This window comes from Oryzias latipes, chromosome 19, assembly GCF_002234675.1.
Source record: "Oryzias latipes chromosome 19, ASM223467v1".
NCBI lineage: Eukaryota > Metazoa > Chordata > Actinopteri > Beloniformes > Adrianichthyidae > Oryzias > Oryzias latipes.
Genome location: NC_019877.2, coordinates 7315012 through 7326433, shown reverse-complemented (window position 1 = coordinate 7326433; position 11422 = coordinate 7315012). Strand labels below are relative to the sequence as shown.

General features: G+C 40.6%; 1 protein-coding gene across 1 annotated transcript; it reads right to left on the bottom strand.

Moving 5' to 3' along the window:
- Positions 1–3729: 3729 nt before the first annotated feature.
- On the bottom strand, positions 3730–5032 carry LOC101173019 (neurexophilin-1-like). Its single transcript, XM_004080477.4, has 2 exons — positions 4772–5032; positions 3730–4656 (listed from the first exon to the last, which is right to left on the bottom strand). The coding sequence occupies exons 1-2, from the start codon at positions 4820–4822 to the stop codon at positions 3934–3936; spliced, it is 774 nt and encodes a 257-aa protein (XP_004080525.1). The 5' UTR covers positions 4823–5032; the 3' UTR covers positions 3730–3933.
- Positions 5033–11422: the final 6390 nt, after the last annotated feature.

Here is an 11422-nt window from a genome sequence, read left to right as displayed (position 1 = left end):
TTTCAGGTTCATAATGAACCAATACCAACTATGAATCGTATCGTCAGTCACAAATTTTGATGTGAATCAAATCGTTAAAATGAATCGGTAGTATTTCATTTAAAAGCAATGCAAATCATTTTGTACATTTCAAATCAAACAAAACTTTATTTCTATAGCAGTTTTCCAACTGGTGCTGCTCAAAGTGCTTTTCATAAAGACAAATTTTAAAAAAAAACAGACACAACATTAAACAAATATTTTGTCAAAAACCATATAATGCCCCCCCCCCCCCCCACACACACACACACACACCATGGTAAGAAAAATTATGCAATGTAGAAATCTGGCTTTGTACTGAAGGGGGAAACGATATTTTAGGGACGTTTCCACATACATCATTGACCCCCCCATTTAAGTTCACAGAATCTGCTAACACAGGACAACCCCCCCCCCCACACACACACACACACACACCCCGATCTAAGTTTAAGAACCAGACCTGGGAGATCCCATTGCAGTGACCCCGTTCCCTGAGAAGGGCCAGTCACTGATGTGGAGGATCTCTCTGTGGAAAACACTGGAGTTACAAACAAAATGTACAAGGAATAAAATAAATAAAAGTTGAAACAGATAAATAACCATATAAACCAATAAATAAGCCTTAATATACAGATATAAATCAGTAAATGTGAATAAAAGATCAATCAAATTAAATAAATCAAGCCTCTGGGAGGCTGTTTTCCAGGTGATGTCCGTAAAAAAAACCTTGCTGGATGTTTTAGTTCTAACTTTTGGCTAAAAGGCCCGTGTCAGAGGACCTCAGGCCCGACTCAGCACAGCATTTATCAGCACGGAGGTGCTGATAAATGCTGTGCTGAGTCGGGCCAATTGACACTTGTTACAGCATCATCAACCACCCAGACGGTCTTTGTTGAAATAAATGCAGCACCATGGCAGGTTTTTGGAGATGATGCGGTGGCCTGCAGGGTGAGGATCCAGATAGAGTTTGGGATGCTGTGCCTGGTCCTACACACCTCCAAGACAAAGGAGGAGATTGTGGACTTTTGGATTGTGGACTGCAGCCCATCTGCAAAAACGGGGAGCGCGTGCCCAGCTTCCACTTCCTATAGGGGGATGGAGACCTCAGAAACATCTCTGCAGACATGAAGAGGACCCAATTATAGCTCCAGCTTCAGAGGATCAACGATTTGCCATCCTCTACAGCTGCTGTTTCAGTCTGTGTGGTTCTCCTGCTGTTCCATGGCACACAAAAAAGCACTTCAGGGGGTTATCAACACTGCCCAAAAGATCATTCAAAAGACCTTCTCCATTCCCTACAGGACCTCCACAGCGCCTGCTGTCTCTGGGGGTCTCGCAGCATTTTGAGAGGCACACCCTGAACACCAGGTATTAGAGATGCTGCCCTGTGGTAATAGGCCAGAAATGCTCGCAAGTCCCTTTTTGGAACTCTGAGCACTTTACAACAATCCAATTCCAGCAAAAGTTTTGAGATTTTTGCTGGAATTTCACTACAGCTCAGTTTAACGAGTAGTGAAAAAGAATATTTAATGTCATTAAACAACATTTGGAGACACAATAAAAGCATTTCCCTGGTCAAATGCATCAACAGGAGAGATTTTATTTTATTTTTTGTTGGATCTGAAAGTGATGTCCTGGAGCCAATAATAAAATCAAACATTGTTCACAAGATCCCAACCTCAAGTCAAGGTCCCTCCCTGCTAAAAACAGGTCCAATTGACAAAGAGAGACTTTTTATTTTTTCTTAGCTGAAAGGTTTTGCTGAAAGAAAATATTGGACTCCATTTTGGTTCCAGGCAAGGCAAAGTTAAGTAGCAAAAAAATCTACAACAAAGATGGAATTTTCTGTTCTTTCTGCAATGTTTTTGTGCATTACTGTTTTATCTGTGTATTTTTCTCATTATTTTATGACTTATAGTGCTAATCTGCACTGCAGAACTGTGAATTTCTTAACTTTTTGGAAGAAACTAGACACTTTTTTCATTATTAATGTATATATTTCTTATTGTTTTCAGCCCTAACTCTTGCTGGCCTGGTGTAAGGAGGTCAATAGTTCAGTCCTAACTCCAGCACATTTGGAAATGTGAAGAATGGGGTGTAACAGACGGGCTTTCTCTACGTTAAACATAGCTTGACGTAATTTATTCCCGCAGTGAACTGCAGGCCTGAAATGTTGCAGACAGACCCGGAGGAGGTGATTGTGTGAACGCAAAAGTGTAAAATTAGCCGGTCTCCGTGGAGAGAATCCCTGCAGCGCTCTTGAGAAGACACAGTCCAAGGCAGAGCGTGGAAGAGTCGAGGAGGTAATTGTCTGGTGACCTTAAATGGGGAGTTTTCTTTTTCTTTGCTTCAATATTTTTCAAGTTCTTTTTAGTTATTGCTGAAGCTCTCATCAATTCTTTGTTTCGGTTGTCTTTGGGGAAACTTGAAACTTTTTTTCAAAATGAAAAATAATCTTTCATGACCCCGGAGTTTCCACAGAGTGAATGAGATTTTTTTGACCATGTATTTTTTTGATTGCTACAGTTCCACACAAAGTTTTTCTTGTAAAGTTTGTCCAGCGCATACATCCTGGTTCATATCATTTTAAAAAAGAGCTTAAAAGAATTCAATAAAAACTAAAAGCATGATATCTAAATAAATGAATGCTTACCATTTTCCCTCTAATATGATTCAAAGCATACACATGGTCCAAAAAGTGATACATAAGATTCAACTGCCTTTGTGGTGATGCAGTCCAAGTTTTTTGACTAAATTGATAAAATCTAGCTTTATAAATATTTGACATTTAAAACTATAAATGCCTTTTTTTCCTTAATGGCCCATTTATGAAGTTAGATTTTTTGCCCACATATTGTCAGTCTGTAATAAAGTTTGTACTTGTAGTAAGAGATTTGTGCAGCTGCAGAAAAAAATTGTTCACCCATAAAAATGCTTTGTCCGTGTGTGAAATGTCACGTGTGTATGTGAGCACACGCACTGATCTACAATGACAAAACCAAATACAATTCTTTTGCTTCTCAATAAATCCACCAATCAGCAGCCTTTCACTGTCACACAATCCGTCCGCTGCTTAGACCAGCCCATCAGATGCATGATGTCCTTGCCAGAAAAAAGAAAAAAAGGACGAAAGATTCACGGAATATGGTAATTGCTGTAATTCATTACGATGCTGCAGCAAAACAAAAAAAGTGTTAATCATGAGTTTAAGGACGTTCTGATGATTTCTTTTACCATTTCATCTTGCCTCCATTGTGTAGATGCCCAGATGCCTGAGCCACCCCAACCACCTCTTGATGTGAGGGGGCAGCGGCTCTACTCCAAACTCTCGCTAGGGGACGGAGCTTCTCACCCTATATCTGAGGTAGCGCCCAGCCCCAGCAGTCCGTTTTGACCCAGAACCCTCCCCACCAACCATCAAGATTCTGTCACGTTGCCTGGATTGGCGTCACTGGGGCCCCGCTCTGAAGCCAGGCCTGGGATCGGTGCTTGCAGGCGAGCACCTGGTGGCAGGGGGGGTGGCATCAGAGCTCAAAAGGGGGCCAATGCAATGTGGTTTGGCAGGTGGTGGAAGACGGGTGTCTCAGTGGCCCAAACCCCGGTCAGACTTTGATATAATATTTGATTTTTTTTAATTTGCCTGTATTTTTGGGTAATTATGATAAACACGTTAGTTTCTTTTTTTTACATAAATGTCACACTTAATCAAATATCCATTTATTTCATGTTCTTACATTATTTTCACAAACATGTTTCAAGCTTAAGTGAACAGCAAGCATTATGTTCAACTAAAAAAAAAACATTTCTTTCAGAATATTTAGGGGGGAAAAATTCCACAGTCTCTCCTTAGGCTCAGCCTTAAAGACTGAAAGTAGATTCAGCTTCCTTGGAGTTCATCCTTTTGACCTGCATTCAGTCAGTAGGCAGGAAGGCAGGACTCTGGGATCTGTAGTCCGGACAGACTTTCTGAACCAGCCGGTAGTCTGTGCCGTAGAAAGACACATAGACACAGATCACCTGGAAGGGTTTGGAGCACATCCAGGTGACATGGCTCTGTGTTTGCTCCTGGTCGCAGGTCTTTGACGGGTCGTAGTTGCACAGCATCACCTTCCTGCTGCTCTCAGTCTTCTCAAAATCAACTCTGCAGTTGAATGTCTTTGAGTCCTTGGGGTTGACCACGCTTTGGCGCTCCAGGTCGAACTCCAGCTCTTTTAAGGGTGGGACGAGGCTGACGGACACGTTGCCCACACCTGTGGAGTTGTGACGGAAATAGACGCCAAGAGAGCCGTTGCCATGATCCACAATCTTTCCTATAATCAGCAAGTTCAGTTTGACCGTCTTGATGTTGGAATAAAAGTCCCCCCAGTTTAACGTCCTGGAGAGTTTTGACATTCCATGAAATTTCAAGCTGGGCTGATGCTTCACCTTCCTGGAGGGGTTGGAGTGTGAGCTCCATGACCCAAACCCCTGCTTTGAGTCCGTCACGGACGACCTGGTGGCTGGTTTGAAACTCTGGGTGACACTCGTGCCGTCAAGCACCCAGTTTCTCTGCGAGGAAACCTCCTGGTTTCTGTAGAGGTGAGAGGAGGGCGTCTTGTTGAAGTTGCCGTCCGTCTTAGGTGGAAGAAGAAACAGCTGGACAGAAAAAAAAATCAGGCAGTAAGCATCTCTAAGCCCTCTAATTTAACAGTTCCCTATATCCAATTTATTCAAAAAAAAACTTTATTTTATTAGTGACTTTCATCCTTACCAGACAGAAGGTTCCTCTCAAAAGAGTCCAAACAAAGAAACACAGAAACATCTTTATCCTGCACACATTCCAACAGTTTTCCTCTGAATGGGTAGTTCATCCAGGCTTAGGGAACTTTGGACGATCCATTTCCAACTGTTAAATCCACACGACGGGACAAAGAGACAGCAGGAAAGCTGACCGTGTGCTGCTGCTTTCATTCACAACACACAGATTAAGAGGTGCCCCCACCCCCTTTAACCGGAGGATACCCACACACCCCTTCCTCGCTCGATTCTCATCTCACACAGTTAAACACTTACATTTATGTATTCAGTTTAATCTTTATTGTCAAAATTTCACAGCATTGTCCTTAATTAAAATTAGACTGGTAGGAGTATTAATTTAAAACAAAGAATATAACGAAAAATCCTACACCCAAAAAGTGTTGCTGCCATCTTGTGGTCAGACAAAGAAATGCAGGCTAGACTAATGGGATTTTGCCGTTAGTTTTCTTTTTTAAAAAAGGAAAGAAATATGCTGGTTTTAGTATGTTTCAGTGTTTTTCAATCAATTTATTATTTAAAATTATCCCCTGCATTATGCGCGGTCTCATAGAAAATAACTATTTTCCACGTTTATTAGTTACTTTGGTTCTGGATCTTTGCTGTAAAATAGTTTACCTGTTAACTAACCTCATCCTTTAACATTTATTCCAGCTTGTCGGAGGTATTGAACTTCTGAATATGAACAAATTGTGTAGTTTGCGTTGTGAATTTGCACTTCCAGTTGTTTCCTGCAGAAACCCTTAAAAACCTTACAAAGGCAAATGATGGAATGATGCACGCTGTTACATATTGTTATCAAGTTCTAAAAAGGCCTTTAAAGTTAGTTATTCAGAGTCAGAAAGTCACTGCCTATCTGGAATCTACTTTTTTTCCTTTATATTTGTCAGGTTTTTTGGTTTATTTGTAAAACCTTCCTTTGGTTTCAGGTGTTTTTGTCAACATTAAGATTTTTTCTGCAGGATATTTAAAGTTTTAAGTCATGAAATATCACATTGGATTTGATTGTTTTATGTCAAGCATTGAAAATACAGATTTTTTTTTACAAAAAACACAAAACACAGAAATATCAAACAATAGATATAAAGTTAAATACTTTGACAAAAATGATCAAACTTTTTGCAGTAAGTACAGTCAGAACACAGATGTCAGATTAGATTGATAAAATAGAATGATTATCAAATAAAGTCAGGTAGTAGACATTTAGGGCTTCTTGTTGGGAGGGTGTTTGGGCATCACTGTGGGCAATCAGGCGATGTCTTCTCAGTCTCCCACCTGCCAATTTTAACTTCACCCTTTATTACACACATCCCTTATGCCTCAACAATATACACTCCAACACATGAACCAGGGATCATATTACATTTGAGCCGGGGGGTGTCTGTGACCCCGTGCTGCTGGTTTAGGTCCTTGCCCTCAAGCATTGGTTCCCTCTAAGATTCCAACTGTGGTCGGGCATTGTTTACTACGCTCCCCAGGGACACTTCCTCATGGGAGGATATGGGCGTCCCCTGCCTTGCTCTTTCCAAACACCCCGCAGGTTGGGAGAGTGGTTGCTTGGAGCATACAAGGGCTCTCCCTTGGGGTGGTGGGGCCCTGGCTCATGCCTGGGGTTGGGGAGGGCGGATGCCTGTTCGCTGGGGCCTGCACCCTCCGTGCTCCTATGCCGCCCTGCTCTTTGGTGTTGAGGGCCCCTGTGGCTGGCCCTGGTCTGGGTGTCTGGCTGGGTTGCCCAGCCGACGGATTCCATCTATGTGCTATACCATGCCGGTGTCTGGGGGGCATCTGGGGGGATCTTGGTGTGTTGACAGCTGGGCACTCTCCCTTTTTTTTACATACCATCATCCACCTCAGCAGTACATAAACACCTGTCTGAGCAGAGGTGTCAGCTCACCTTTGCACAATAGTTTGTGTGACAGATTGAAATGCTTTAAATGAGTTTGTTTGTATGCATATGTGTGTGTGAACTGTAGTTGTGTTGAGTACATGTTGACATGATGGTATGTGAATATTTTTGGAGCCAACAGGTATGTTTGTGACACTAAAGTATGTGTGGACAGCCCCCCCTCCCCTTTTGACTAACATTCACACCCGACAGTAATGATGAGATCCTCCAGCACCTTGTTGCTTTATGATTGTACCCCCCCCCCCACACCATCTCTGTAATCATCCTCCAGATTTCCTTAATGCCTCTTTTCCTCCCTTTCTTCTGTGCCTTTACCCCCTGTCTCCAACATCCCGCCCTCCTTTCTTCTTCTTCTTCTTTTCTGTCCGGCCCAACACAAATAAGGAGACAAATGTAATCAATTTAAATAAAGTTTAGCCTAAATTACAAACTGATCTAAAAACATTCACCATCTCCAGGATCTCAGCTCTTTGTTCATCCAAACAGGCCCTGATAAAACACTGAGGAGTTAGGAATATGAAAGATCATAAAACACTTTTTTCTTTCTGTTTATTTGACTCTATTAAAGACATTTTGATAAGAATGATGGTACCCCAATTTAGCTGCTACAGCTGTTTTCTGAAAAAACTGTTTCCGCCAAATTAACTGTATCTGCCAATCATTCTTGGAGGCTTAATCATCATCAGTCTGACCAATCAGAAGTGGTTAAAGTCTTCACTTCCTTGTTCCGATTCTGCTCATAAAGTCGCTCAGTTCCAACAAAAACACCGGCTAAAGCTCGTCTTTAGCGGTGTAGCCACAGAATTCGCTGTCAGACCGTGGAACAAGTGAACAAAACAATGAAGCTCAGAGACGAGAGTCTGCCTGCATTCGGCAGCTGTTTGCACTACATCTCCCATGTTGCATTGGGTTAAAGTGACAGCATCTCAGCGCACAATGAGTCTGTCTTCCTTGTTAAACATCTTGAAACCACAAGGAACACACATCAAACAGTTTTTAAATCTTCTAACTTAACTTTTATTACATCTTTTAGAAAAAACAGCTGCAACTTCCAGCTTTTTCTGCCACAATTATCACAAAAATCCAGGTGAGATTGCAGAGCTGCTGTAAATCAATACAGACTATGAGTTTCTCCTTTTTTTAAAAATTTTTGAATGCTGGTGTGCCGCGGGATATTTGTCGAGTTTAAAATGTCCCATGGCTCAAAAAAGGTTGAAAAACACTGTTAGAAGATCCAGAGCCCCCTGTTGTTACAGTGAAATATGTCCAACACCAGAGGCCTTCAGCTCCTATCTGTGTGCTGTCAGCTGTTGAACAGGACAAAAATATATATAATATAGTCAAGTAGAATCAAATTTGTTACTTGAAAGGAAGCAGGAAGAAGCAAATTTATATAAACCCACCCCATTGTGCTATTTTTTTAATGTACATTTTTACATAGTTGCCATAATCTGGTCTGGTCAGGTTAGGGGCAGATTAGTTATCTAGTAAAAAAGAGAGTGCGTTATGATTATCCTCAGAAAACATTCTTCTAAAATGTAAGCAAACATTAATATCAATCACACTTCATGCATATCAGTATTTATAGATTATCATCATAAAACATTATCACGCTAATCCAGCAATCATTACTTAACATTACTGATCTAGTGAAAAAAAATCTACGGCTCATTGATGATCATCAGAAAACGTTTTTAACATCATTTTCAGTAAAATTAAAGTTTAGTATTCATGTTCATAAACAATGAAAAAACTATTAGTCAGACAGTAAAAATCACCAATATTAAGCATCTTATGTTGATTTAACAGTGTTATTGTTTAAAGACTTAGTGTGGGTCTGAGTTCAAAGTGTTGCATTAACACTATCTGGTTAGAGCGGTGTTCTGAACAAACACTGACAGGAAAGAAGCCTCATGCATGACTTATTATAAAAACACTCTGCTATTCTATGCTGTCACCACAACCCTTTAAAACAGAAACTTTATCAACAATGAAAAGAAAACTCCATAAATTCTTCATCAAGAACGATTTGTTCTTTACTTTGTTGTGAGAAGTTATCAGTTAATCCCCGCTTATCTCCTATCTGCTTCTGTTTCATGTCACAGGCTTTGTTCAGACCAAAAGTCAAAGTAATGCAGTCAAAGAAGCATCTTAATAGTCTTCTTCGGGGCCATGGCGAAGAAGGCTCAGCATCCAGCATCAGAAACTCCAAAAAAAAGAAAGTAAAACAATCCTAGACGATCCAAACCACCCTGCTCACCACTTGTATGACTTGATGCCCTTAGGAGGCCGTCCATCAGGTTATACTCCACCAGACTCACCAACGGCTTCTTTCCCTGGGCCATACGAGTGCTTAACACCATCAAATGATCCTTCTGAAAATGGACAAAAACTGTAACCCTATAACCCTATTTATTATTGTGTCTCCTGTACTTTTTCAATTGTCTTATTCCTTGTGCTTTTTTTTGTAAATCATTTTCTTTTAATTTTTTTCTTACTTACTATAGCCCTGTGCACTGCTGCTGTTGTTGCTATTCTATTTTAAAGACTTCTACATGGAGACATTTGAAAGGATTTAAAGCCTTAGTCACATGCACCTGTACGTGTGTTGACCTGCACGAGTGCTCCGGGTTTCTGGTTTGTCCAGGCTAGTTGAGGTTCAGAGAAGAACGGCGGCATCTTGAGGCTTGTGCGTCCACTTTAAGGGACCTCATGGAACGTACGGTTGTCGTGTGTGGTATGAGCATCGTCAAGTATTTGTAAGGGTTATGAAAGTTGCGGTCACTTACGATGTACGGGTGATGCTGTCGTTCGGTGCCCTTATGCTACACTCCAGTCGTTAGTAAGGAGGGTTTCACTGTTCATTACTGACTCCGCGCTAATGCTGCACGCATGGAGTAAGCTGGTGAGACGAAATAAAGGGCACTCATCACCTGAACAGCAAAACAGAAAAAATGAAAAATCCATATGACGTGCCAGCTTCACCCACTTCACCCTTACATGTTGGATGAGTTTTTGCTACGACCTGTCGCCTGCAGCATACCCGTATAAAAAAAAAAAAAAATGAGCAAAAACATTTTTGCCACACGTGCTTTACCTAGTGATCTAAGACTTTCCAGCCTGCAACTCTGAGGCTAATTCCTAATGAACTACTGCCGCTCTGCAGAAACTATGTGACAGAAATCCACACAGTTTTATTGACTTAGGCTAAAAACAGCATAATTCTAATTACAGACCACTGGGAACGCTTTTAAAATAGATCAAGAGATGATCAAAGTGAGTCTTTAGTGTTTTCCTTCTACAAGGAAAATCTGATAAGGGGGATAATTTATAAACAAGAAGACTATATTACAAATGGAAAAATAAAAATTAATTAGACTTTTGGACATCAGAAAATGTATGCACTGACATGTTTTTTTTAAAGAAAAACAAAATTATGACTAAGAATATAAAAGCTGTCAAAATAATGAAAAGAGGTGGATCTTGGTTATATTTAACGGTAAAAAATCCTTTTCACCTGCGTCTAAAGTTGTGTTTGAATGCATATACTGTAGATAGAAGCAAATGATTCCATCAAAGGGTTTGCCTTTTTTTTAAAATAAAACTATTCTGTGAAGGATATTCTTTTGTGAATCATCTTGACGTCATCTAACTAAAACAGGTTGAACTGGATCACCGGTGTTTACTGGTCCTTCTAAATGCAGCTTAAAAACATTCTTCCATTGGTACTTAGCGGACATGTCATACACCATTGTTCACAAATCTGAAAAACTTAAGCAACCATGCAGATCTTAAGCTTGACATTTGCTGGAAAACCCCTGAAAGAGCTAACCAAACAGGTTTAGTGAGTTTTTGCATTGTAGAAAGGCATAAAAAGATTACCTTTAGGATGCAACCCATGGGTAACATGGGGTTACACTATCAGCCAACATCGTAAACCATGCCCTCTGAGAGGGTGTGAGCAGGGCTTCACCCCTTCAGGGGTCACATAGATATTTTGTGTAGTGATCTGCCATTGTTTTCCTTCTATTTGGGCCTCAAAGGCTACTTGTTACCAGGTTTTATCATCACAGTCATGTGAGGTGGGTCAAGTGGGGAGACATCGGGCGTGAGGCTGGAGATCCAGGGTTTCCACGTCAGAAAAGCTGACAAATACTTTTACGTGCTGTGGTTTTTGGATTTAGCAATCCTCAGTAAATGATGGACAGAAATCTTCCGCTCATCATAGTGTCAGAACTTCACTCTTGGATGTAACATTTGTCTTTCCAGCAGATCTAGCATACATTTTATGAAGCTTAAAGTCATAACCCACTTAAATTAGCTGCTTGGCACTTGTATCCCCTCACTTTGTCCCCCTCTCTCTTTTTCTTCTACCCTCTTTTTTTTCTTTCTGTCCCACAGTCCCCCCCCCCTCTTTTCCGTCTGGAAAAAAAAGGAAAACATATATTTAGAACACAAAATGTAATAAATAAATAAATTTTAAAAAATATGGGGTTTATACAAATATACACCTTGGCTATAAGAAGACCTATCCAACACAAAAGGCCTTCAGCTCTCATCTGTTTGCTCAGTTGTTGGACAGAACAAGTTAAAAGAAAGAAAAGAAAAAAGAGAGAGACTCCAGTGACCCAGCTACAGCCACGAGGTCTCACTTATATTTATGTCACCATTCATTTAAAAAATGTAGGTTTTGAATATGTA